This window comes from Phascolarctos cinereus, unplaced genomic scaffold (genome assembly GCF_003287225.1).
Source record: "Phascolarctos cinereus isolate Bilbo 61053 unplaced genomic scaffold, phaCin_HiC Scaffold_7;HRSCAF=346, whole genome shotgun sequence".
NCBI lineage: Eukaryota > Metazoa > Chordata > Mammalia > Diprotodontia > Phascolarctidae > Phascolarctos > Phascolarctos cinereus.
In genome coordinates, this window is record NW_027556180.1 from 118,506,580 (window position 1) to 118,532,622 (window position 26,043).

At 37.3% G+C, this 26,043-nt stretch overlaps 1 protein-coding gene across 5 annotated transcripts in view; it reads right to left on the reverse strand.

Moving 5' to 3' along the window:
* The window catches only part of KLF12 (KLF transcription factor 12), a 576,265-nt gene that overhangs the window by 175,830 nt on the left and 374,392 nt on the right, over positions 1-26,043 (reverse strand). For 4 of the 5 annotated variants that reach the window (XM_078147175.1, XM_078147174.1, XM_078147176.1 and 1 more), the window contains exon 4: positions 5,754-6,300. In XM_078147175.1, coding sequence (XP_078003301.1) covers positions 5,754-6,300 — 547 coding nt within the window. Of the gene's footprint in view, positions 1-5,753; positions 6,301-16,366; positions 16,524-26,043 lie in introns of all 5 variants that reach the window. The other variant, XM_078147177.1, reaches the window with a different exon arrangement.

Here is a 26,043-nt window from a genome sequence, read left to right on the forward strand (position 1 = left end):
TCTGATACACTTACAGCTTTTCTGACCTGAATCTTGCTGCTAAGCTTATTAAAGATGCTCCATTCCTTAGAAATCTGACCCAGCTTTCACTTTGGGAGATATTTCAGCTTTTTGAGTAGGGTGGTTTTTTTTATTCAAGTTTCTTCCTTATTTCTCAATTTTTTTCTCTTTAGGCTATGGAAAGCCTTAAATCCTGAAAGGTGTTGGATTTATTCAACAGCTTCATGATTAAAACACAAATGCTATTATAGAGACAAACCACCCCCCCCCACACACAAACTTTGGGAAAAAAAATGTCAAAGTTATTTATGTTCACATTCACTGAAAAATGAGAAAATTGGCTGAGACCAAGATCATTCAACAAAAATGTTTTCCTACAAATAAGAACTTTAGCGATTCACCCTAAAAATCTGCAGAAAAAATTTTTCTTCTACTTGAATGACGTCAGATAACAGTTGCCAGTGCTCTTCCTTTTCCCCTTAAAAGTGATTTCTTTTGAAAACTCAATAAAATTACATAAAAGGCATTATAAGAATCTTCTTTACCAGTCAGTATCATATGATAAAAGTGGCATTTTCATTAAATAGCAATACATAAAAATAGCAGTTTTTTATATTCACATGGTTATTTATAAAATGCTCTAATGGCAATCAATAAATAAACATTGATTAATACGCTCCATGCCATGCACCACGTAGGCTATACAAATACAAACAATGAAACAATCTCTACTACCAACGAGCTTACATTTTAATGAGGTAGATAAGTACATGTATAATTAGTTACATACAGAATAAATACAACACTATTTATGACTTGACTTGGAAGGAATGGCATTAGCAGCTGGGGGGAATCAGGAAAGGCTTCATGTAGAAGAAGCTGGTACTTGAGTTGCATCTTGAAAAAAGAGAGCGCTTCTATAGGTAGAGGTTGGGTGCATTGCAGCCAGTGCAAAGACAGAAGTACAAGCAATGGAATGTCTTGTGTGAGGAACAGAGAGAAGAGGCTTTGGCTGGACTGCAATATGTAGGAAGAGGAATAATATAAAATAGTTTGGAAAGATAGGCTGGGGCTAAGTTGTAAAGTATTTAAAAGCTAAAGAGAGGAGTTTATATTTTATCCTAGAAGCAACAGGAAGCCATTGGGACTTGCTGACTAGAGGAGTGGCATGAAGAGATCATCACTTTCAGAAAATCACTTTGGTAACTGTGTGGAGGATGATAGTAATGGAGAGAGATTTGGGCAGCAAAAATATTTAGGAGATCCATGGTAGACAAAAGGTGTTCAGGACCTGAGGGCATTGACTCTGTCAGTGAAAAGAAGGAATCAGATGCAAGAGATATTGTGGAGGTAGAAGAAGCAAGATTTGGCAACTGTGTGGAACTGTGTGCTGAGGGAGAGTAAGGAGTTTTGAACTCTGGAGACATTATCTTTCCCCTTGACATCCCCCACTCCTGCTTTCCCTATCACTGCAGAGAGCAACACTATCTTCCCAGGTTCTCCGGCTAGCAACCTAGGCATTATCCTGGACTCCTCACTATCTTTCACCACCCATGTCCAACCTGTTGTCAAGGGTTGTCAATTCTGCCTTTGCAGCATTTAGCAAATACATTTCCTTTTCTGAAACTGGTACAGGCCCTCCTCATCTTCACACCTGGACTACAGTCACTACAATAGCCTGCCGATGGGTCAACCTACCTCAAGCCTCTCCCTATTCCAATCCTTCCTGCAATTAGCCACCAAAGCGATTTTCCCTAAAGCACAGGTCCAACCATGTCACTGCCCTACTCAATAAATGCCCATGGCTCCCAATAGCCCTTCAGGATCAAATACAAAATCCCCTAGCATTCAAAGCCCTTCATAATCAAGTGCCCTCACACCTTTCTAGTCTTACCTTATACCTTATGCTTTACTCCCCCACCATGTACTCTCTGACTCTGTAACACTGGCTGACCTGTTCCATAAACAGGAACTCCATCTTTAGGCTTCTGGCACTTTCTCTGCTTACTGGTTTCCCTGGCTTCCTTTAAGACCTAACTAAAATCCCATCTTCTACAGGAAAATTTTCTAAAGCCCCTTTAATTCTAGTGCCTTCCTTCTTTTAATTATTTCCTATTTATTCTGTATATAGCTTATTTGTTCATATTTGTTTGCTTCTTGTCTCCCCCATTCAATTGTGAGTTCTGTGAGGACAGAGATAGTCCTTTGCCTCTTTTTGTATCCCCAATACTTAGCACAATGCCTGGCACATAGTAGGCACTTAATAAATGTTTACTGACTATTGACTAGGTATATGGTGTGTCATCAACAGAATTAGGTAAGTTTGGAAAAGTGATGGGATTGGGAAAATAGATAATAACTTCTATTTTGGACATACCATGTTGGTGATATTTCTAGAGTATCTAGTTTGAAATATCCATTATTCATTGGTGATATGAGACTTAAGTTTAGTGGAGAGACTGGGTTGTAAATATAGAGTTGGATGCCATCTGCATGGTAAAAATAATTACACATTTGGGGCAGTCAGGTGGCTTAGTGGACAGAGCATTGGCCCTGGAGTCAGGAGGACCTGAATTCAAATCCGGCCTCAGACACTTGACATTTACTAGCTGTGTGACCCTGGGTAAGTCATTTAACTCCATTGTCAAGCAAAAAAAAAAAACCAACAAAGCAAAACAACAAAAAAAATAATTACACCTTGGGAATTAACGAGGCCACCAAGAAAGAGTGTATAAATAGAGAAGAGGGCCAAGGACAGACATTTGGGCAATATCCACAGTTCTGGAGTATGATGTGGATGAAAATGAAACAAAGGAGATTAAGAAGGAGCAGAGCAATTAGACAGGTGGGGGGAGGAGAAGAAATAAGGAGAGCAAAGCCATGAAAAGCTAGAGAGGATCAAGAATTCAGAAGGAGAGGTCAGCAGTGTCTAACATAGCATACAGGCCAAGAAGGAGGATGATGATGAAAAGACTAACATGTTAGTTAATTAAAGGATGTTATCTTTGGAAAAGGTGGTTTCATTTGAGTGATGAGTTTGAAGGTCGGGTTGTAAAGAGTTGAGAAATGAGTGAGAGGAGAGGAAGTAGAGGTAGCAAGTATGTACAGTTTTTTCAAGAAGTCTAGCTGAGAGAGAGAGGAAATACATAAGATGCTAGTTGGAGGGGAATATAGAATCTAATGAAGACTTTTTTTTTTCTTAGAGATGGGAGAGATTTGAGCTTGTTGGAAGGCAATAGGAAAAGAACCAGTAGAGAAGGAGAGGTTTAATATTAGAGAGAAGGGGGATGACTGAGGCTAGAATCAGTGGGAGAAGACAGAAGGGGATGGGATCAAAGACACATGTCGATAGGGTTTGCCTTGGCAAAAAGAGTCATCTCTATTTCAGAGACCAAAGGAAAAAAAGAGATGATGTCAAGAGGCTTGGGGTGATAAAAATGAATTTAATCTTCTCAGCAAATTAAAAGGCAGGTCCCCAGCTAATAGAGAGTGGGGATGGAGGTGTGGGAGGCTTGAGGAGAGGAAAGAAGGTTTGGATTGTTTCTTTGGGAAACGAGAAAAGGAATCAACTACAGAGGAATAAAAGGATGATACTTAAACTGTTGACTTCACGGTTTAAGCAATGAAACTTTTCTAAAAAATAGAAATAACAAATCTACCTGTGAATTATTCTTTAAAAGAATGAATCACCTTGTCATCATGTATTACTATTATCAACAATAAAACTGACACAGACATTCTAATCAGAAGTACAAGCTAGATAAAACGAGTTTGGCTGTAGTGAAATCCATTAAGAAAAATAACAATTTCTTTTCTTTCTCTCTAGTTCTACGCTGCAGATACAACAGTGGTGGTTACTGGCCACCGACAATAGCAGCATAAGAGGTGAGTTCTAGTATGATGAACTCATACTAGCAGTGAAAGTGGATGCAGCTTGCTTTTGTGGGTTAAAGTCCTCACTGTGTTATCAATCCAAAGATTTTTATGATGAAATTGGTATGAGAATTTACTTTGAGGTGTACACATTATTTCCCTTGATAGAATGGAAGTTCTTTGGGGGAAAGAAAATTTTGGTTTTGTCACTGCATAACAGTGCCCGGCACTTAGGAGACAAATAAGTGCTTACTGAGGGATGAGTTGGTTTCACACACTAGGAAGGAATGGGCAATACTTTGGCAGCTCAATGGTTGTGGTTCAGTTGTTTTTAGTCATGTCCAACTCTTCGTGATTCCATTTGGGGTTTTCTTGGCAAAGATACTGGAACAGTTTGCCATTTCATTCCCCAGCTCATTTTACAGATAAGTAAACTGAGGCAAACAGGGTTAAGTGACTTGCCTAGGTCACACAGCTAATAAGTGTCTGAGGCCAGATTTAAACTCAGGTCTTCCTGACTCCAGGTCCAGCACTCTATCCACTGTGCTATCTAGCTGCCCTTAAAAGGTATACTAAAAGATTTTAAGTCACCATGTGCTTTCATATATTTTGACAAAGATGAGCCTATGAAAATGGCCATGGTTTATTTCTGCTGAAAGACGGCTCATATGATTTCATACACAGATTCCAGTACAAAAAGGAAGAGAAGAAGGGAAATCATGAAGACATTACTGTACAGCAATCTGGCAAAAAAATAAAATGAAATGAAATAAAAAATAGAAAATCATTTCAGGAATAAGAAAGGATAAAAAGCCAAAGGAACATCTTCAAAAACTGCTCAATAATTACCAAGGTCTTAATTAAGCAACTGGGGCTCATCAGGGTATTACATATGTAGTCAACTGTCTTCCTTACCCCTTATCCCTAAAGGATTCTGAGTGCATCTTAAAATGCCCCCACCCAACTGAGGCATCACCTCATTTAGAGAAAAGAGGAGGTGGAAGGAGCGAGCCAAAACTATGCGTTATTTTTATAGCCAAACTTCAACTGTTGGATGTGTTATTTCACTGACATATTAACAAGCTGCAAGTGACTCAAAGTTGCACAACTGCTATAACTACCAAAGCCCACACACTGCAGTCCCATGGCACTTTACCTGTCACCTAAAAAAATGTTTCAGGATGAACAACTAGAAGAAACACTGATGTAGAAGGGAAAATCTTCATGATGGCTCATTTCAACAAGAAGGTATTTATATCTGCATGCTTCACCAGCAAATGAACCAACCGTACCTTCTCCATCCACTGCTTACAAAGGTAAACATCACAGCAGATATTAATGTCTCGTGCCCTAAAATTTAAAATGTCTGGATTATGCAGTAAAAATAAAGTGGTACACTCATGATTTTCAGCCAAGATTGCGATATTATGTATGTATGTATGTATGTATGTATGTATGTATGTGTGTGTGTGTGTGTATGTGTGTGTGTGTGTGTGTGTGTGTATATATATATGTATATTAAATAACAGATATATATATATATATATATATATATATATATATATATGTATGTATATTAAATAACAGATATATAGGTCTGTGTGTATGTGTTTTACCAGTCATCACAGCCTCAAGTAGAATGTTTACTGGCTCAGATGCATGTAGATCTGTGTGTATGTGTTTTATCACTCATCACAGCCTCAAGTAGAATGTTTACTGGCTCAGATGCATGCTTTTCTTATTTAAATTAAGATAGAATTATTTTGGAATAGAACCTTCTCCAAAGCAAAGGGCTGTAGGCCTCGGGTGGACTTTACGGCAATTACTTTTCAAACTACCCTTGCACCTAAAGTAAAACCTGACCTCTTTCTTTGTCTTACCTTTGACATGGCTTCTCCCATCCTCCAGCAACGGCACTACTATAGTGTTGTTCATATTTCCAGGTGACCGCACTGCTGTATAGACAACAGGCACCGACTGTACCACCACTGGGATGCGGTGAACGTGACTCAGTTTGTTAGACTGTAAATTCATGGGGCTTGAAGGTGGTACTGGATGGATAATGTGCAAAAACTGCTGGCCTCCCACACCAGATGCAGAGGCCACAAGAGGCCCTGGAGTTAATACTGTTGGCGCAGATGATGCTGAAGATACTGACGTGATAACGGTTGGGGATGAGGCTGGACGACTAGAAGACGATGATGAAGTTGAAGTAGAGGAAGGAGAGGAGGCAGAGGCTGTCATGGAAACTGGGGAGGATGAAACTGCTGTAGGGGATGTCCTGGCTTTGTTTATGGACAAGTCCACTGGCTCAGTTTGTGTTTGGAAGTGATCTGTGGATAATGAGTCCTCCGGGGGCTCCGTTTTCATGTTATTTAACAAGAGGGGAACAGCTTCCATATCTGGGTAGTTGTGGACGTTTGGAGACTGTGGAGGGAAAAATAGAATATTAATTTCTTTTTTTTTGCCTGTACCTTTTCATAGGTATATGACTAGAATATGTGAATGATTACCTTTCTTCATATTTCTATGAGAAATCTAACATTTTACACAGCCTATCAGAAAAGCTCAGGATAATGTGTAATCTCAAAAATAACAAGAGGATGACATATTTCAATCAAACTTCACATAGAAATACTTACCTGACTTTAAACAAGATTTTCTTGGTTCTCTCAACTCACATATCACCATAAGGACCAAAAAATAGAAACTGAAGATATAGCAGAGAGAAAACGCTAAGATGTTTCTATTTTACATTCTGCAAGATACTGCCAGGATATAAGTTACTACCTGGAAATAAATAAGGCAATTAGGGAAGTGCAATAACTCTTTCAAGCCCTGTGAGTACTACTGAATGCCAGGGAAATATAAATTACTAAATACCCTGAAAGGCATCTAACTTAATTTTAGATTATAGCTTATACACAAAACAACATGGTGGGACTAAATTCATAAATGGAGATCACAAAATATTGTTACATTTTTAAAAAAGGATACAACAGTGAAAACATGATTGTTTACGTGCAAAAAAAGGAAAAGAGCCTCCAATTAAGTCTTACTCTGATGAGTCATTGTAGTATACATGTGACCATGGGTTCTCTTGGGTTATACCAGTGGAGCTTAAGTTCTGGTAGGTTCTATCAAACTGAAAACGTTTCTAGTTCAAACCCAATGAGAGACACTTGAAGTGTTTCACTTGAGGACCAAATCGGTTTCATTCGCAATGGCTCTTTACCAAGTGATGAATGTTTTGGTCACAGAACCCCCTCCAGGCCCCCTCCGCCCCCCGCCCAAGATCATGGACTATATCAAATAGCTGTGATCTGCATTGGTTAAGGGAGAAACTACACAAATGGAATCAGGGATTCTGGACATGAAGAAATAAGGGAGGCCCTTTCATTAGTAATTTTTGTGAGAAATAAAACTATTGCTCCAATTCTGAAGGGGAGGAGGAGGAAAGTCATCCTTTAAGTGTAAGGTAATCCATAACAATGTCGCCTATTAGTTTAGCCATTAAGAAAAAAGAAAACTATTTTGATTTCCCAGTTTATTTTAATTGCTGTAGCTTTTCAAGAGTAAATGAATTAATTTTCTTTGTAAAATGGCAACAAAGATCAGATTCATTGATTAAATGTTAGTCCCTTAATGTATCTCCTAAAGTCTAAGGTCATCCAGCACGTGTAAATTGGATGTGGATCCAAAATTTAGCCTGACTAATTTGCCCAAGACTAAGTAAATGATTCATAAATTGGTCATTTCCAGGATACCCACACATAGTGGGGCCACATAATTTGTTCTAATGGATTAGACAAGGTCAAAAGTTTTAACACCATCCATTTTGGTCATGATCATACAGACTTGGTGTCCAACAACTTCCACTGAATTAAGAACAAATAACCTCAGCCTTCATTATGATAGCAAAGCAATGATGTTCAAATTGAAATGAAATTGGTTCATTTTACAATTTGTTTTGAATAAGAAGTACTATTCTCTAAAACTGGGATACCCTTACAGTGATAGAATATATTTTGGTTAAACATGGGATTCTTTGTTTTTGTAAAAACACAGCAGTTCAAAACACAATAGTTACAAGTACAATATTACATAGAATTCAACTTCCCAAAATTAAAAATAGAAGAAGAAAAAATTGAAGCTGACAATGGTAACAGATCAACTAAAAATGGAAATGTGTTGGTGGTTTGTTATTTTTTTTCTTCTAAGCTAGCATGATTACTTCCACAACCTTACATATGCAAGATGAAATCAAAATGAACTATCTAAAAGAAGATATTGAAGAAATTTTCTAAATAATGTTTTAAGATTTATTCTTAAAATGTAGAAAACCAATTGTTTTATAATCTTTTCAAAAGCACTTAAAAACAAATATCACAAATATCACATCACACAAGATTTTTTTCTTTATAAATTAAGTGGCATTGTCTAGTATTTTCTAATCAAAATAGTATTCTATTTTTGCAGCTTATTAGGTCTTTCTAGGTCTCCCCAGTACCTGTTCTCTGTCTGTCTGTCAATCTCAAATTTACCCTGCATTTGTTTCATAAATATTTTGATATGCTTATCTGTGTATACGTTTTCTCCCCCATAGAAGGTAAGCTCCTTGAGGTCAAGAACGTTTTTTTTATCTTTGTATTCCCAATGCCTAGCACAGTTCCCGACATGTAACAGGCAGCTAATAAATATATTAATGTATTTTCAGAATGACTTTTAAAAATCCCTTATTTTTAGGTTATGAATTTCAACATATCTAGAAAAATCTCCAGAGTCTGCTTAAATGTGCTTACCAACTTCTTCAGATTTCTTAATGTATTCTAGATTCTTTCTAAACTACCTCACTCAACTGAATATACTTTGACTTTATAGCTCTGATTGTGCCTTTTCATGTTTCCTTGCCAATAGACAAAACCAAAAAACTTAATATAGAACAAAACAGTAGTTTCCACCAGAATTTTTCTTTTGCTTCCCCATGTTTACATCTCTAACACCTAGAAGCCACATGTTTTACATTTGTTTGCAAACAAATGAGCATGGTTTGATTTTTCATCATATCAATACTGGGTCATACATGAGGGGAGGGGAACAGAAAATTACCTTAAGAGATCACAACAATGCAAGGTAGAAATGGGCTGGCAAATATTGAGCTTGAGTCTATCTATGTCTGCCTATTAAAGATAATGGAGAGGATTATCCTCCTTAAGAAAATCACTCCCCTCATTACTAAGAATCTACCCTTTGGAAATAGCATCAAGAATCTTCCTCATAGACATTATCTCTTCCTTTTATAATTTTTCAACAAGAGAGTGGGTGTGTCCCTTTTACAAGCATTTTTGAAATCTTAGAGAACTGGGTTGCTTTTGTAGGGGCTCAGGACCAAAGATAGAAAACAATTATATACATGAGGAGGGATGAATATAACCTTTGGACTAAAAAAAAGTGTCTCATTTGGTATCTTGGGCAGATTATTCATGGATCCCTAACCACTAACATAAAAAAGACACATGCTGGCTCTTTTTTTCAAATGGTTGAAATGTGGCCAGAACATTCAAGAATAACATTTCTACAGAAAACAGGGACAAAGGTCTTGTTATATTAGCTCTCTGTTAGCACAATGGTTATAGTATTATGTCTTGGCAGCCCATACTAATCTCTTACACTGTGAAATATGGTCAGCACAGCCTACTAACTCTAACTTTGAGCAAACTATATACATTTATACATCCTATATAATGATATAAAAAGTGATTCAATGAAACATACAGCAGATCCTTAGTCCTTCAAATAAAAAGTAAAAAGTACTGCAAGGTTATTTTTATTACATTCCTTTTCTTCTTTTTCAGTGGAAGGTATGCCCTAAATAATTCTACACAAGAAGCTATAGCAGGTGAAGAGTACACAAAGGGGAAAACAAGGAAGAGAACAACAGATTTACAGAAAGGAAAGTTTAGATGAGGGGTGGGGAACTTGGGACTACCAGGCCATATGTGCCCCTCTAGGGTCCTCAAGTAGAGCAGAATCCAAATTTCACAGAATAAATCCCCTTAATAAAAATATTTGATCCCTATAACTTGGACTGAGTTAAAAGGCTGCACCCAAAGACCTAGAAGGCCTCAGGTTCCCCACCCCTGGTTTAGACTATAGAATGAGAAATGGTTAGAAGAATGCCTTGAAGCTGAATGACTCATACATATTAGACAAAGTGAGAGACAAGTCTGGAGCATCATCAAAAGAACTGAGTCTCTAAGAAAGTAGCTGAAAAATGTAAGTGAAGTGAAGAAAGTGTTAAGGATGTAAGGAAACACAGAATTGCTTCTTTCTAAAGTTTATTCTGTCTAGATAAGTAGCATTCCCCAAACATCTGCTATCAAACAAACAGGGAAGGAACGAGTAGTAGCCATGTTGAAGCAAGGAATAGTTTGGTCTCAGAATCCAAGATGTTTTCACAGGCTTATAAATTTGGAACTAGAAGGAAATCTTACAGGTCATGTACCATACCAATTCCTTTTTTTTTTTCTAATGATGTCTTCACTGCCAACACTTCAACATCTAATCAGTACAGTGATACATGAGAAAAAACATTAGCTTTAGAGACAAAAGATTTGTGTCTCACATTTGGGCACTGACACTTAATAGCTACCTGATCTTGGTCAAGGACCTTAACTATTCTGAGCTTTACTTTCCTTGTTTATTAAATGGTAATAATAATACTTACACCACCAACTTTACTGGATGTTTGTAAGAAAAGAAAATTTTAAACTTTTATCCTGAAATGATCATATATTATTAAAGGAATGCTAGATTATTATATATTACCTCTAAATCACAAAAATGAAGACTACTATTCTAGTAGCAATGACGGTGGTAAGAATTGGATCTGAGCCAACTGGAATGAGCATAATTGCACTCACTTCGCAATAAATTATATAGTAAAATAACCTTAAAAGAGCCAATAAAGCTTGAAAATTTCATGAGATAACTACACAAAGAAATTCTACATAACATGAGAAAGCTACCTCTTGACTGGTAGCAGGGGCTTTGGGTAGAAGAGGAGGGTTAAATGAAATCTGACAGTAACCCTAAATATAACTAAAGTATAAGTATACGTCTACTAAATACATTTTTTCCATAGTTCTGAAAGTAAGTTTTGAAAGAAAGTTTTAAGTCAAATTGAAAGAGCTGGTTTAAAATAATTAAATTATTCTAACAAAAAAGTAAACCTTGTACTATTACTGCATCACTATCTCAACATACACTGACTCTTAATTTGCTTAGTGACTAATTTTTTAACGTAATGTTACCGTATTTTAAGGAAACAAAATACGGCCCTTTTCTCATGAAGGAATTATTTTTAAAGTAAATTAAAGAATTTAGTACTAGTATTTATTGAAGAATTATCATCTGCTTGTAATCCTGTTTTTATTTATTACTTCACACACATTTGCTCCTTGTTGAACAGCAAATGTTTATATGAACAATTTATTATTTCTCCATAAGTGCAAGGTATTTTGTTGTTCCCTTAAAACCCCCCCCAAAAAAAGAGAAAGAAAATCAAACCTCCTGGTGTCAGGTGTCACTCTTTAAACTGGTAGCCCACATAGAAAATATATAAACTTTTTGAAGTCAGGTTGTCTTTTATTTTGTCTTTTATACAGAAAAACTATTAAAACGACTTGAAAAAAGAGGGGCTTAATATTTGATGATGATTTAATAATGTTTGATGAGCAGAAGTTCAATTGATTTCCTATGCTTTTGGGAGCTGCTTTACAATTTGCTTGTAAAAGTTTTGTATGAAACAAGGAATTTGTAACTAAAATGAACTAAAATTTCTTTTGTTTTGATAATTTTTATAGACTTTGACAACACTTGGACATGACTGGAGACACTCATGTAGGATAAAATCAGAGATGGAAACTAAAGATTTGAAAAACTGCCTTCTAAAATGTAATGGTTTAGAGTTGTGAAGACCCGAGTTCTAGCTTTAGTTTTGCCACTTTCTGAATTTGTGGTCTGCAGTTGTTACAGTCATGATGAGCACATTTTCTTAATTGTACATACAAGTACTTAAATGAATCCGTGATCTCATCAGTCTGTGCACTATCATCAATAACTCAATCCATTCATGCCCACCCCTCTTATGCAACTCTTATCCATGTCTTCTTCTAAGTGTGCCACAGAGAATCCATCCAATAGTACTAGGGATTGGGGGAAGATCCATCTATTTCTCTTAAAAAGCATGACAATAGGGGCAGCTAGGTGGTGCAGTGCATAAAGCACCAGCCCTGAAGTCAGGAGCACCTGAGTTCAAATCCAGCCTCAGACGAAACATTTGACACTTACTAGCTGTGTGACCCTGGGCAAGTCACTTAACCCTAATTGCCTAAAAACCAAAAAAAAAAAAAAAAAGCGCACGAGAATAGTAATGGAACAGCAACCGGTTATTCCATCGATTTTTCTTCATTCTTGCCACATAATCAGCTCATCTTTTCCCTTCATACATCTCTTTGATGGTATCCTTTATACTACTTTTCCTTTATAGCTCCTTATTTGCAAAGTACCACCCCACTGCCATCTGGGTGGTCCTCACTTTTAATTCTCTAGAACTCCAAGTGTTCCTTGACTAGTAGGCATACACCAAGTATGGAAGAACAGGAGTATTTTTTAAAAAGTGCTTTGTTTCCAGAAAAAGCTTGGGATCATTAAGGCCTCCTCAAGGACAAGGAAAATGTTGTTTTTGTGTTTGTATTCTTAGTGTCTGGTACATAATAAGTTCTTAATAAATTCATGCAGGTAATGCTTTAAACAAGAGTGTTGGACTCAGAATAAGAAAAACTTCCTAAATTCAAATCCTGACACAGATGCTCACTGGCTATCTCAGTTTCCTCATCTGTAAATAGAGGTTTGGACCAGATGGTCTCAACTGTATTGTTGCCTTGAAGTGTGTGTGTGTGTGTCTCTCTCTTTGGGGGGGGGGCTAGGAAATGGAGTTAAGTGACTTGCCCAGGGTCACACAGCTAGTTAGTAGTTACATGTTTGAGGCCAGATTTGAACTCAGGCCCTCCTGACTCCAGGGTTGGTGCTCTATCCACTGCACCACTTAGGTGCCCCTTGAAGTCTCTTACAGCTTTAATATGTGGTCTTATGATCTTGTGAATTAAACTAAGCAATTTCCCACAGGTACTCCCTGTCTTCCTTTTGTTCATTACAGTTCTCTCTCTCCTACAAAATACAGCTGAAAGGATAATCTATATAGCCTGTATATCTATATATCTATCTATGTATGTGTGTTTGTATGGGTGTGTATATACACACACACACACACACACACACACACACACATATATATATGTACACACATATACACACATACACTATGTACACTATTACATATGTTTGGATATTTATATATACCAATCCATACCCTAAAGGACAAGTTATATATATGGATTGTCCATTCAACTACGTATCACTATCTACATAATCATTATACAGTGATTACAGTTTTCATTGATCAGACTGTAAAATATTTCAGGGCTTTTATAATACAATTGTCCACAAACAGCCACATCATAAGTTCCTCAACATTTATAAGAAATCCTTACCAAATATAAACTTTGGTCTATATCTCATCTGCGATAGTGACAAACTACTTCAGTGAACAAATGTCTTTCTAATTCATGCCACATCTTGTATTAATGGTCACAGGATCATCAAACGAGATTATCTTTGCCACAATATACTTCCATGGTATGTCACACAATTTTGACAAATACCTGGGAGACACACTGCTGGAGAGCACATTTTAAGTTGGCCTCTTCCTCTAATGAATCAAATGGTTTTTTAATAGAGAACAAAAATGAACACAGTGGGATCTTATGTTCCATACATCTTTCAATCAAGTGTGAGACAGTAAAGATAGAGTCAACTTTGGAATTTCACTTGCAGAAGCCTGCCTTTCTATTACCCTCATCAAAGGTGACCACAAAGTGTACATATATTATTTTCACAAAAATAGTAAGGGAAGCATATGGGACAAAAGTTAAGGATGTTCTCGTAGACACTTTTCTTTGGTAATAAGCCATTGGATTTTATCCATGCTTTGCTATCTTTCCCCTTCTCCAGATGTCTTGTGAAGTGATTTCTCAATACCCTCAAAATTTTGTCACCATGGACTTCTCTGCAAGTCTGGTAGAGTCCTGCTGCTTAGCCCAGCTTTGTTTTCTTTTGTGGCATTTCCAAGTCCTTTAGAAGAGGGAGCTCTTAACCCCCAATCCCTTTTCAGTGTCATGGATTCCTCCGGCAGGCTGGTGAAGCCTATGAACCCATTCTCAGAAGGATGTTTTTAAATAAAGAGAAAAATACACATAGGATTACAAAGGAAGTCAAATAGACTGAAATACAGTTATCTAAACATTAAAAAGGAAAAAAAAGCTCACGGTTCTCAGTTAAAAATCTTTGCTCTACAAAGACATCTGAGACTGATGTGAGAGTCCAAATGTGGTGGCTCTGTTGTTCAGGATAGCGAAGAGGGTTTTCTACAAAGACCTTGGCAGATGTTTTCCATATTTTGCTTGCTCATCATATGCCCTCAGGATTACTTTCCTTAGTTGTGTTTTCCAGGAAGATTTCTTTAAGTTGGTTTCTGTTCCAATTGCTTCTCTTTGTTTTATGATGCATAACAGATCACCTTATTTCTTTCTGTATCCTTCACCACACGATTTTACATATGACTATATATTCTCACCTGGTGATTTCCTTTCTCCCATATTGCTCTGGTGGGCAAGTAAGCCAAGAATTTCCTAAGATGGTTTTTAGGGGCTTTTGATCTCCTTGTTCTGTTCCCTTTTGTTCCCTTTTTCCCTCTGGCCACATTACTGCAAGATGGGAAAGTGCTACATGGAACTGAATGTCATTTAATATTTTTCTTTGTTTCATGAATTGCTATGGCTAAAGAATTCATTACCAAGAGGCCAATCATGCTTAAGCAAGCTGGTCCTTAGAAAGCAAACATAACCTTTTGCTCAGACACTTACCAGCTGTATGACCCTGAGCAAGTCACATAACCCTGTTTGTCTCAGTTCCTCATCTGTAAAATGAGCTGGAGAAGGAAATGGCAGTACTTTTGCCAAGAAAACCCTAGATGGGGGCCACAGAGATTCAGAGATGATTGAAACAACTCAACAATTCACCACCACCACCACCAACAATCCCTGAAGGTGTTCCAACAGAGCAGAACTTGCAAAGTTAACTAATTCCTCTTGTACAGGATTGAAGAAACAGGTCATTTCCATGCCATGATGAGGCACTGTGGAGGTTTTCTCAAAGAGCACGTGGCCTATAATGTTTTTCTTTTACAAACTTAATCAATCACATAGTTTAAATGTCACAGATGCACTTATCTTTAAAATGGAAATAACAGTACTTGGAGTACCTGTTTACTTTCCAGGGTGGTTGTTAAGATCAATTAGTTAAGTATATGAAAATGTTCTCAATGCACTAAAGCTTTCTATGAATAAACCTTATCAGAAAGGAAGATAATGATAATGTCATATAGATTAAGTCATGCTATACACATGTTTTGTCATTATAAAACACAGAATCCAAGTCCATTTTCTCAGTACTATTCAAAAAGCATTCATTAAACTTCTGTTGTGTAGAATACAGAGATCCAAAGATAAAGAAAAAAGAGTCCGTGTACTCAAGGAGCTCGTGTGTAGGTTCAATAAAAATTCCATGCAAATTTTGATATATTTCCATAGTTATATCTTTGCAAATAGTAAAAGGCAAAGTTCACATACATTACAGCTGCATCAGACCCCTTAAAAGGCTTGCCTAATTTAAGCCTGTCTCAAGAGCTAGTTCTTCCACACTCCCTGTTATTAGTGAAGACATGGCAATTGGCTATGGATTATCATACCGTGCCCATTTTTAAAGGAGTCTTATTCTTTCCCACTACAGGTAGAAACAACTACAAAGTTATTGCCAAAGGGATCTGGTTCATATTTAGGAGAGGAAAGGAAGATGAGTAAGAATTAGCCCAAGTGTTTTCATTAAAACTTCTTAATAAAATTTATTCCAAAGACTAAAAAACAACAACAGTTTGTTTTTAGATCAGAGTCACTGCTTTGTACCACTGTTCACTGTTGTGACACTGAACACCTCCACTGATATCAGTCATTTCCATATACGGTTTTTATCTTCTTAGAGTATAAATTGAATCTATTGAAGGTCACATTTCAGATCCACCTCAAATCAAACTCTCAAAGTGGAAGTTACTGGAAACATCATTTGATTAAGGTATACCATCTACATGTTTTGTCATTATACAGCATGTAGAAGATACACTGTGGAAACAAGTAAAGAAAAGAAGCTACATTCTGGAAATACCACAAAGAACCATAAATCAATTTTAATCTACATCACTTAAAACCATAAAACGGGTTGTTTTGGTAAGAACAAAAAATGTACTGTATAAACTTACATGAATTTTTGTGACTAATTATTGTAACATTCCATTAAAAAAATCAACATCTTCATTTAGGAAAATGCTGGGGGCACTGAGGAAAATATCTTTCTTCCCTTTTATCGGCAGTACATAGAGTGGCCTCATAGTTTTGCAAACATTCCTCCTACTCTTCCTGTAATAAAGGAGACAAATTTGAAGGCAATAAAGGAATGACTCATTTAAGAGCTGGGAGTTTGACTAGGACACATCTTTCCACAGTTATAACATTTTGAAGCTTGAGTATGACCTTGCCAGTTGGCATTCTGATATACTGTAAACTACAATATTCTGGAGAGAAGTTTGCCAATGTGCAAACTTGGTAATAAACTTCTACAAAGTATGTGACATTATATGAGTCACTAATGTGATGCTGTAGTGGGTTTTTTTTAAAGTATTATACATTGAAATATAAATAGTAGGACTGTGGCAAGTAGAACAATTTTCCTCTTGACTCATTATTCAGTGTCCCTTTACAATATTTCAGGTTGGGGTCCCACAATTAAAACTGGATATGGATAAGTTATTTTTAGGGATGGGAAAGCATAAAAATTGTTTTTAGAAAGAGCAAAAAAAAAAAGTGGACAGAGCCTTGGGAAACATACCCCTAGAGGAAAGATTAAAATTAATCAACGGTTCCCTTTTCTCAATTCTTGTAGCATTTGCGCACCATTTGTCTGATACAAATGCCACTATTGTTAGTGTTAGTTTCTCTTTTTACCTCAGCTCAATAGTTAAGCTCCCTAAGAACAGGAGATCCTTGGCACTGGGCATAGTGCCCTAAGACAATTACTCCTTGCTGATCTGTTTTACCTTGGTTTATGTATCTTAGAAGGAAATTAAATATAACTCTTATTTATAAACTTTAGCTCATTTCTATAAACATTTATCAAAGTCTGGTGATACGCAAGGTACTATGCTAGGCACTTGGGATATCAAGCCTAAAACAAAACGGCACCTTCCTAGGGCAGTTTCCATTGGATATGTACACAAGAAAGTACAACTAAAGTAACACCAAATAATTTAAGAAGGACATTAGTTCTAATAATTAGGGGGCTAAAGAGGGCAGGAGGATCTTGTAAAAGGTCGTGCCTCACTTGTACCTTAAATAAAGTCAGGAATTTCATTAGGTGAGGATACTTCAGACTTGGGAAACCAGTTGAGCAAAAGCATGCAGGCGGGAAATGAAATGGCATGTACAGGGAACAGCCCGCTGGAGTATTTGACTGGTGGATGAGGGTGATTAATACAAAATAGAGCAGGAAAGATAAAAGTCAGGCATTTAAAGTTTGAGTTGTATGTAAAGGCTGAGGAAATTGTATTTCATAAAAGTAGTCATTAAAGATTTTTGAGATAGGATGGGAGATGATATAGATCTCTACTCAGAATTTGTGTTTTAGGAATATTTTATAGCTATATTAAGGCTGGATTTTAATACAAAGAGAATGTAGGCTGGGAAAACAATTAGCAATCTGTTTAGAAACAGTTCAAATGAAAAAGAGGCAGTGTGGTTTTGGAAATCAGAGGGCCTGGGTTCAAATCCTGCCTCTGATACTTAGTACCTGTGTGATCCTGGGCAGGTGATGTAAACATTTTGGGTCTCAAGTTCCTCATTTATAAAATGAAGGTTTTGTATTGTATAGGGAGAGGAAGGAGGGAATGAGCATTTATTAAGTATCTCTTAAGTGCCAGACACTGTACGAAGGGCTTAATAAATATTATCTCATTTGATCTTCACAATTCTGTGAGATAGTTGCTATTATCTCCACTTTACAGCTGCAGAACTTGAGATAGACAGAGGTTAATTAACTTACCCAGAGTCCAAGAGTTAGTAAGTGTCTGAGGCCACATTTGAACTCAGTTCTGCCTGACTTCAGGACTCTATCCACCGTGCCACCTAGCTTTTTGGTCCCTAGGCTTATCAAGTCCCTTCTGGCTCAAAATCTATGATCTTACTACTTGAATCAAGGTAGAAACTATGCGTGGAGAGAACAGAAGAGATGTTGTAGAGGTAAGAGTGTTAAGTACTGGAAGGAGATTAAATTTGGGGCTTAGGAGAAGGAAGAGTCAAGAATGGCTTCACTATTAGACACCCAGGTGAATGGAAGGATGGGTAATATAAACAGTGAAGGGAATGTTAGGAGGAAAAATGGATTTTGGGGGAAATATAAAGACCTCTGCTTTGGAGGCACTTAGTCGGATATCTACATCTGAATGGGCAACACAGGACTGATCAACTGATGGACACAGCAGCAGCATGTAAACTGAAGGAAAAAATGATATAAAATGATAGCTTTAAGGGATTGGCAGAGTCAGATGAAGGTTTGTTTTTTTTTTAAAGGATGAGAGATACCTGGATACATTTGTAGATGTCAGAGAGGAATAAGTTGAGACTGAAAAAAAGCAAAGGGGCAGTTTGATAAAGGAGATAGGAGGGAATGGAATCAAGAGAACAAATGAGAGTTAGCTTTGGCAACAAGAAGGCCTCCCTTTTTCATCGGGGACTGGAACAAAGAGAGAGTGAACACAAAGGTTTGTGGTGGATGGCCTCAAGCAGGAAACTAGTTCCTCTTCTGAGAAGGACTGGGGAAAGAGGCAGCATAAGAGGCCTAAGGAGGGAAGGGAAAATGCTTGTCACGAAGAGCATTCTAGAGAATAAATCAGAGGAGTTTGCCATGCAGCAATGAAAGGCCAGTAGAAGTCAGATAACATGAATTTGTAGTGAACCCCAATGGCACAGACGTGTAACCTTGAGGACCAATTAGCAGTATACAGTTTAAGGATTATTTTCATGATTTTACAGATATGGTAACTGCTGCTAGAACTGGTAAAGACAATTGTTCCTGGTCACAAAGCTAGTAAGTTTTGCTTCAGGAATTTGAACTCAAGTCTCCTAATTCCAAAGTCATGGATCTTTCTAGTATACCCTAAGTCTTACACCCTAATAAGTGGTTATAAGGATTAATTTGTTTAAACTGCAACAAGATGTATATCTGCGTTAGCTGTTGGGAGATTATCTTAGATTTAGTCAAAACATTTTGACCTTTTTCAAACTAAGCTTTCATTTATGGGATTTCATTTGGTCCTTACAATGAATGTGTGTGATACAGCAGGCAAGGTATTGTTACATTCAATCTACAGAGGAGGAGATTAAGATTCGGTGAAATTAAATTTGAGTTCTCTGAAATCTCATAGCTAGTAAGGGGAGGAGCTGGAGCTTAAATCCAGTTCTTTCGAGAACCTGCCCACAGCATTTTTGGCTAAAGCATGATGATGCTTGTCCTAATAGGAATGCTTTTAAGACATTAGAAAAAGGAGTTTCCAATTTGAAGAAAGGTAGACCAGGCTTCTGAGATTCATGGGACTGGGCAGTGCTTTGTGCATAACAAGTACTCAAAAAAATGCTGATTGAATTGAATTGTACTCTCTAAGTTCTTTTTTTTTTTTGCTAGAGATTTCCATATAACCCAGCAAATCATTTTATTAGGTCAGGTTGCTGTTGTTTTTTTCCCCTCAGTGCATAGTAAGAGCCTTTGTTTAATATGAGATATTTGATTTTCTGGAAATGAATAATTAATCATCTATCCCTCGGAATTCTGTACTTGCAATGAACGGGTTCTCTCAATCTTTGAGAGAATTATCCAGGCTCTTCGTTTTGTCTTTTTTTTTTTTTTGCTTAAAAATGCTATGAACAAAATACTAATCCTACACAAACCATATCTACCTCTGTAGTTATTGAAATGAGTATAGAAGAGGCTGGTAGCAGGAGAACATAAGAATCTAAGTTCTAATGAGAAAGGCCCTAGTGTTATAGGAGAGAGAGGAATTCTATAGTGTCTGAGACATCATAACGATAACTCACTTCTATAGCACTGTAAGATACCTGAAACATTTTCTTCATAATAACCCCGAGGGGCAGGCACTCATGTTTTGTAGATGATGAAATTAAGGCTCAGAGTAGGAAAGTGATATTTACCAAGATCACATAGCTAAAAAATGTCAGAACTGGGACTTGAACCCAGCCTTCCTGACTCCAAGTACAGGACTCTTTCTACTATAGCCAATACTGGCTAGTGGTAACACAACATATTTTACAGATCAGTGTGTCATCGCCGTGAACAGAAAACAGCAGACAGACTGACTGCTGGGGTAACTTCATTCAGCAGCATGAATAAGAACAGAGGAGGAGGATGTGGAAGTAACTTAGCATCAGCGTTTGGCAAGTGATGACTGGGAAGAAGATGAAGGAACAAGAGATATAACAGGAGAGAATATTTCAGAGCTGAATGGGTTAAACTAAGGCTCAAGACTGGAGAGGGAGGAGAGCATGGTCTGGGGAAGTACTGAGGGCTGCTGGTGATAGCAACAACAGAGAACAGTTTTAGGAGAAGCAATACACAGAGTGAAGAGGAACGACAGGTTATGATCAGATAAAGGCATTTCAGGGCTCTGAAGGAAGTGGGACAATTGTGGGTGTTGGCAAGAGTAAAGGTTTGACCACTACTTTGTGTAGCAGAGGTGAAATGCTGCAATGAAGGTATAGGTCATGGAGTTGAATAGATTGAGGGATGGGGGGGTCAGGGTGCTCAGGAAAACATCAACATTTATGTTAAAGTCCTCTAATACAGGGGACACAAGTTGAGTTGTGGGAGGAGATTATGAGACATCAACTAAATTCACTGATTTAGAAATCCGGGGTGGGAGACAGTACAAAATAGTCACCAGGATATGGATAGGGTGAAGAATTTGGATAAAATGAATCTCAAAGGATAGGCTATTGAGTGATAGTGGCAGATGGAGAATCTCAAAGTGATAATTAGGAACAAGAATATTCTGCCTTCCTTAATGGGACCACTGAGTCAGGGGATACCTGGATATGTCACATGAAACCAGTATCACAAAGGATGGCCAAAGAGAGATATGTTGTCTGTTTGGTGGGAGCCAAGTCTCTGTGAATGCCAAAAGACTGAAGGAGCATGAGAAGAAGGAACCTGGGTCTAAAATGAAAGTAAGTTTTTTAATTATGGAGTAAGAAGTCCAGAAGGCACAGTAGAAGACATAGGAAGATCTGACATGGGATACTGGAGGACTGAAATCAAGGTGAACGGGGATGACAGAATAGGCAGTCGAGTAAAGAAAGGTCATAGATTACTTTTAAACAGGAATCACTAGCTGGATAAGAGTGTCCTAGAGGTTGCTAACTAACGGGGCAAAGAATTCAAACAGTATTAGCAGATGGCAGCACCTTTGCTGAAGAAGGCAGATAAGTCGAATATTTAAGTTCATAATTCCATTTCAGTGTCACCATGGTCACAAAGTTTTAGTTCCACTGTGGTCAGTCTCTTAGTGTAATTGGAGCTTGGTCTGCTTCTTGATGGTCCATCTTACCCTGAGTTCTTACGTATCTCTCTGTCTCTATTTGTCTACCTCTATCTCTGTGTCTCTGTCCCTCAGTTCTGCCTGGGTGCAGAAGACCAGTCTGTCTCACAGACATTTATTCCAATTAAATTGCATCTGGTTTGATTTGGCCTATTGTAGCAACTCTTCAAAGTCCTATTCAATTTGGCAATTCAATTCAACAAACATTTATTAAATACTTACCTCACACAAATGTACTGTGATGAGTGCAGAGGGAAATACGAAGTTAATGAGACAAAGTTTATGCTCAGTAGGGCTGGTTATGTTATCCAGTGTAACAGTTATCTCTCCAAGCTTTATTTTTCCCTCAAATTAGGTTCAGATGCTGTGTTTCCATTAAGTTGTTAGTAAAAAAAAAAAATACTGAATAGTACTGGCTGACAGCATTCAGAAATTAATCATGTACCAATACCTTGCAGTAATTTTTCTATTGCTGTCTTTAACTGTTATTTAAATCTTTTCTTATTTAACTTTTCACATATTTATGTTCTCTCTTTCCATATAGATTACAAATTCATTGAAGATAGTGAATAAGCTTGAAGGTTTCTCTGTTTTATTCATCACGTCTAACACAGTGTTTCCTACAAAATTAAACTCAATAAACATTTATTTGATTTGATATAATCACACATCATAATGATACAATTTAATTAAACCAGTATTTGTTTAGCATCTACTACGTGCAAATCACTGTTAGTGGACATAATACAAAGACCAAAATGAAAGAGTCTGTAACCTCTATGACCTTACAAGGAGAGATATACTATGTATAGAGATAGGTAAATACAAAGTGTATAGATTAGTAAATGCTGCATAAAATACAGAAAACAATATCATCTGGGGTTAAAGTGGTTAAGGAAGACTTTGTGGAGGAAGTATCATTTGAACAAGACCTTGAAGAAGAGGAGAGGTCAGTAGAGGTGGAGAAAAAGGAAGATCAGAGGATCAAGGGACCTTAGAGGTTGTCTAATTCCCCTACCTCAGTTTATAAAGGATGAAAATGAAGCCCCAAGAGGTCAAATGATCTGTAACACAGGTAGCAAGTGTCAGAACAGGGAATTAACTGAAGTCAAGGCAAGAGACTCCAGGCTCGCATTATTTTTTGTGTGTGTGCTATTTTTTTTTAAAAAAAAATTTATTTTGAATTATCAACAATCACTTCCATAAGCTTTTGAGTTTTAAATTTTTCTCCCCCTCCCTCCCCAAGATGGCGCACAATCTGATATGTTATACATATACATTCCTATTAAACATATTTTAACATTAGTGATGTTGTAAGTAAGAATTAGAAGCAACAGGAGGAACCACCAGAAAGAGGAGACAAAACATAACAGAAGAAAAAAATAGCAAATAGTATGCTTCGATCTGCATTCAAACTCCATGGTTCTTTCTTTGGATGTGTATAGCACTTTCCATCATGAGGCCTTGGAGATATCTTAGATCCTTGCATTGCTGAGAAGGGCTAAGTCTATCAATATTAGTCATGGCACTACGTGGCTGTTACTGTGTACGATGTTCTCCTGGTTCTGCTCACTTCACTCACCATCAGACCATACAAGTCTTTTCAGGTTTTTCTCACATCAACCTGTTCATCATTTCTTATAGTACAATAGTATTCCATTACATTCACATACCACAACTTGCTCAGCCATTCCCCAACTGATGGGCAACCTCTCAATTTCCAATTCTTTGCCACCACAAAAAGAGCTGCTATAAATATTTTTATACACGTGGGTCCGGGATCACATTATTTCTGCTACATCATGTAACGCAAGAAGCACAATGAACAAAAGACATGGAATTGGGAACAGGGATATCATAAAAGGTCCACTATAAGAGAAACAAAGAATTCGTGTTACATATTAAGGGAACTAGATATTAATGGGAGATAAAATATAGTTGTCGAAGAAGATTATGGAAGGCTTTGAATGCCAGACTAAGAAGTTTGGCTTTGATCTTATTGGCAGGAGGAATCTAGTGTAATTTTTTGAAAAGGAGAGTGAAATAAGAAAAACGGCACTGTAACAAGATTTAATTTAGTGTGGTACTGGGTGTACATGTCTGTGTATAAAATCAAGAGGGATGTGATGAGGTTCTGCAGTAGGTGGTGGTGTGAACCTAACATATACTATGAAGGATGAATCAACATGGTTTGGCAACTGATTAAACACAGGAGATATAGATGAAATGAAGTCAACAATGCCTCCAAGATTTCTAGCCTCAGAAATTGAGGGGGGTGTTTAAGGTACCATTGAAAAAATTTCAAAGTTGAGAAGGGAAAATCAATTTGAGGAGAAAAGATAATGGATTTAGCTTGGGACCAGTGCAGAAGTCTGGTAGGTGCTTGAAATACAGGGCTGGACCTCAAATGAGAAGTCAGTGATAGAGTAAAGGGGTAAACCAGATTAAAATAAAGTAAACAAGAAAACTACTGTTCTTTATTAAATGACAGGGTCAATTAAGTTTGCCCAAAAGGAGTAAATAATATTGAAGAAGATCATGTCACTATTTTAAGCACTCACTAAATTAACATTCTCTTTAAAAAAAACCTTGGCATTTCTTAGAAAAATATAGTTCTTAAAGGTATATATGCTTGAACTATGCTTACCTCTATAACCTCTACTAACTAATGTAATAAAGTCTGCATAAGTTTTCCAGATGTCCCAGAAGATAAGGTTATATTTCTTCCAATTCCATTATGTTTACATGTGACATACATTGATCTAAAGCTATTTTCAACTTTTCACACGAATGAAAAGGAGTACAGCTGCTGATATACTGAAAATACAATTATGGATAAGTTGTGAGGCACAGTACTATCTTCCTAGACAAAGTTTCCTGCTCTGAATAACAGAGCTACAACACAGCTGCAGCTCCATACTGCAACAGCCAGATCATGGCCAACAGCCCCTGATGCATGTGTTTGAACTTGAATGGGAATAGTCGACATGCAAGTAACAGAAACTATGTGTCAAAGTGCCCCTGATAAGTACCCTAATACATGATTCAAGGAATCTGTTAGTGTAAATTACTTGGCTACTGGTCTTATTAAGTAGAGCACCTTGCACTATCCTGCCTTCATATCGTTGCTTACCATATTCCCTCTAACTAAAATGGGCTCCACTATATTTCATACCTGCTTTCCAAACCTTAGTTATCATCACATAAGTAGCTCCAAACCCCACCTTCCCTATAACAGCTTCTATGATCTTGTGAGCCAAGTGAGAAATGCCCCCTACCTTCTCGGAACTCTACTCAGTATTATTTCTACTGCACTTATCATATCCAGCCTCATATTTCAGTATTTGAGTATATGTCTTATCTCCCTTACCAGATTATAGATTCCTAGAGGGCAGAGACTGTCACATAAATCTAAGTATCCTCCATTGCACCTTGCACAGAGTAGGTGATCAATAAATGTTTCTTGAATGAAGGAATGAATCAATCAATAAGTGAATCTGTGCTCAAGCAAGGCAGAAGTCATGCACTCCCTGAAGCCCTGTAAATCTCTTGGGAAATACTCCTTCCCTACCTTCTTTTTTTTTTTTTCCAATAAGTGTACATAAACAGATACACTCAGGAAAGGGGGAATGAGAGAAAGAGAACTAACACAAATAAACAGAAAAAAGACCAGGAGTATACACCAGAGGGAAGCAAAAGACGCCAGTTCAATCAGATTGCCTTCTCTCTCAGCCACTACTCTCATGACTGGAGTGTCTACATAAAAGATGTAATGAAGAGAGGTTCCTCCCCCCTCCCTCTTCCTTAGTGCCAGAGTCCTGGCTTGAATTCTACACACAACTAACTCTGATGGAAGAATTAAATAAACATGGCCACTTCATAGATTCAAATTCCATACTCAATTATGCACTGCTGTGCAACAAGTATGACAAACAGTTGGTGTTTTATCTCATATTGTTTATTTATGAATATATTCAGAAGTAAATTTATTGATTATGATGTTGTTACATAAATCATTTTTTCACAAGGAAAAATGCAAACATTTAGGCTCAGCCCTATACTTCACTGGGATCACTTGCTCCCATCTGGTTAATTTAAAACAAACCAAAGAGCTGAATCACAATCAATTTATTGCTTAACATGCATCTGCAATGACAATACAAATGGTCCTCCCCTAAACCCAGATTCACCCCAATAGCTGGTGGTGTGTGTGTGTGTGTGTGTCTGTGTGTGTGTGTGTGTGCGCGCACATGTGCATGTGTGTGCAAAGTATATAC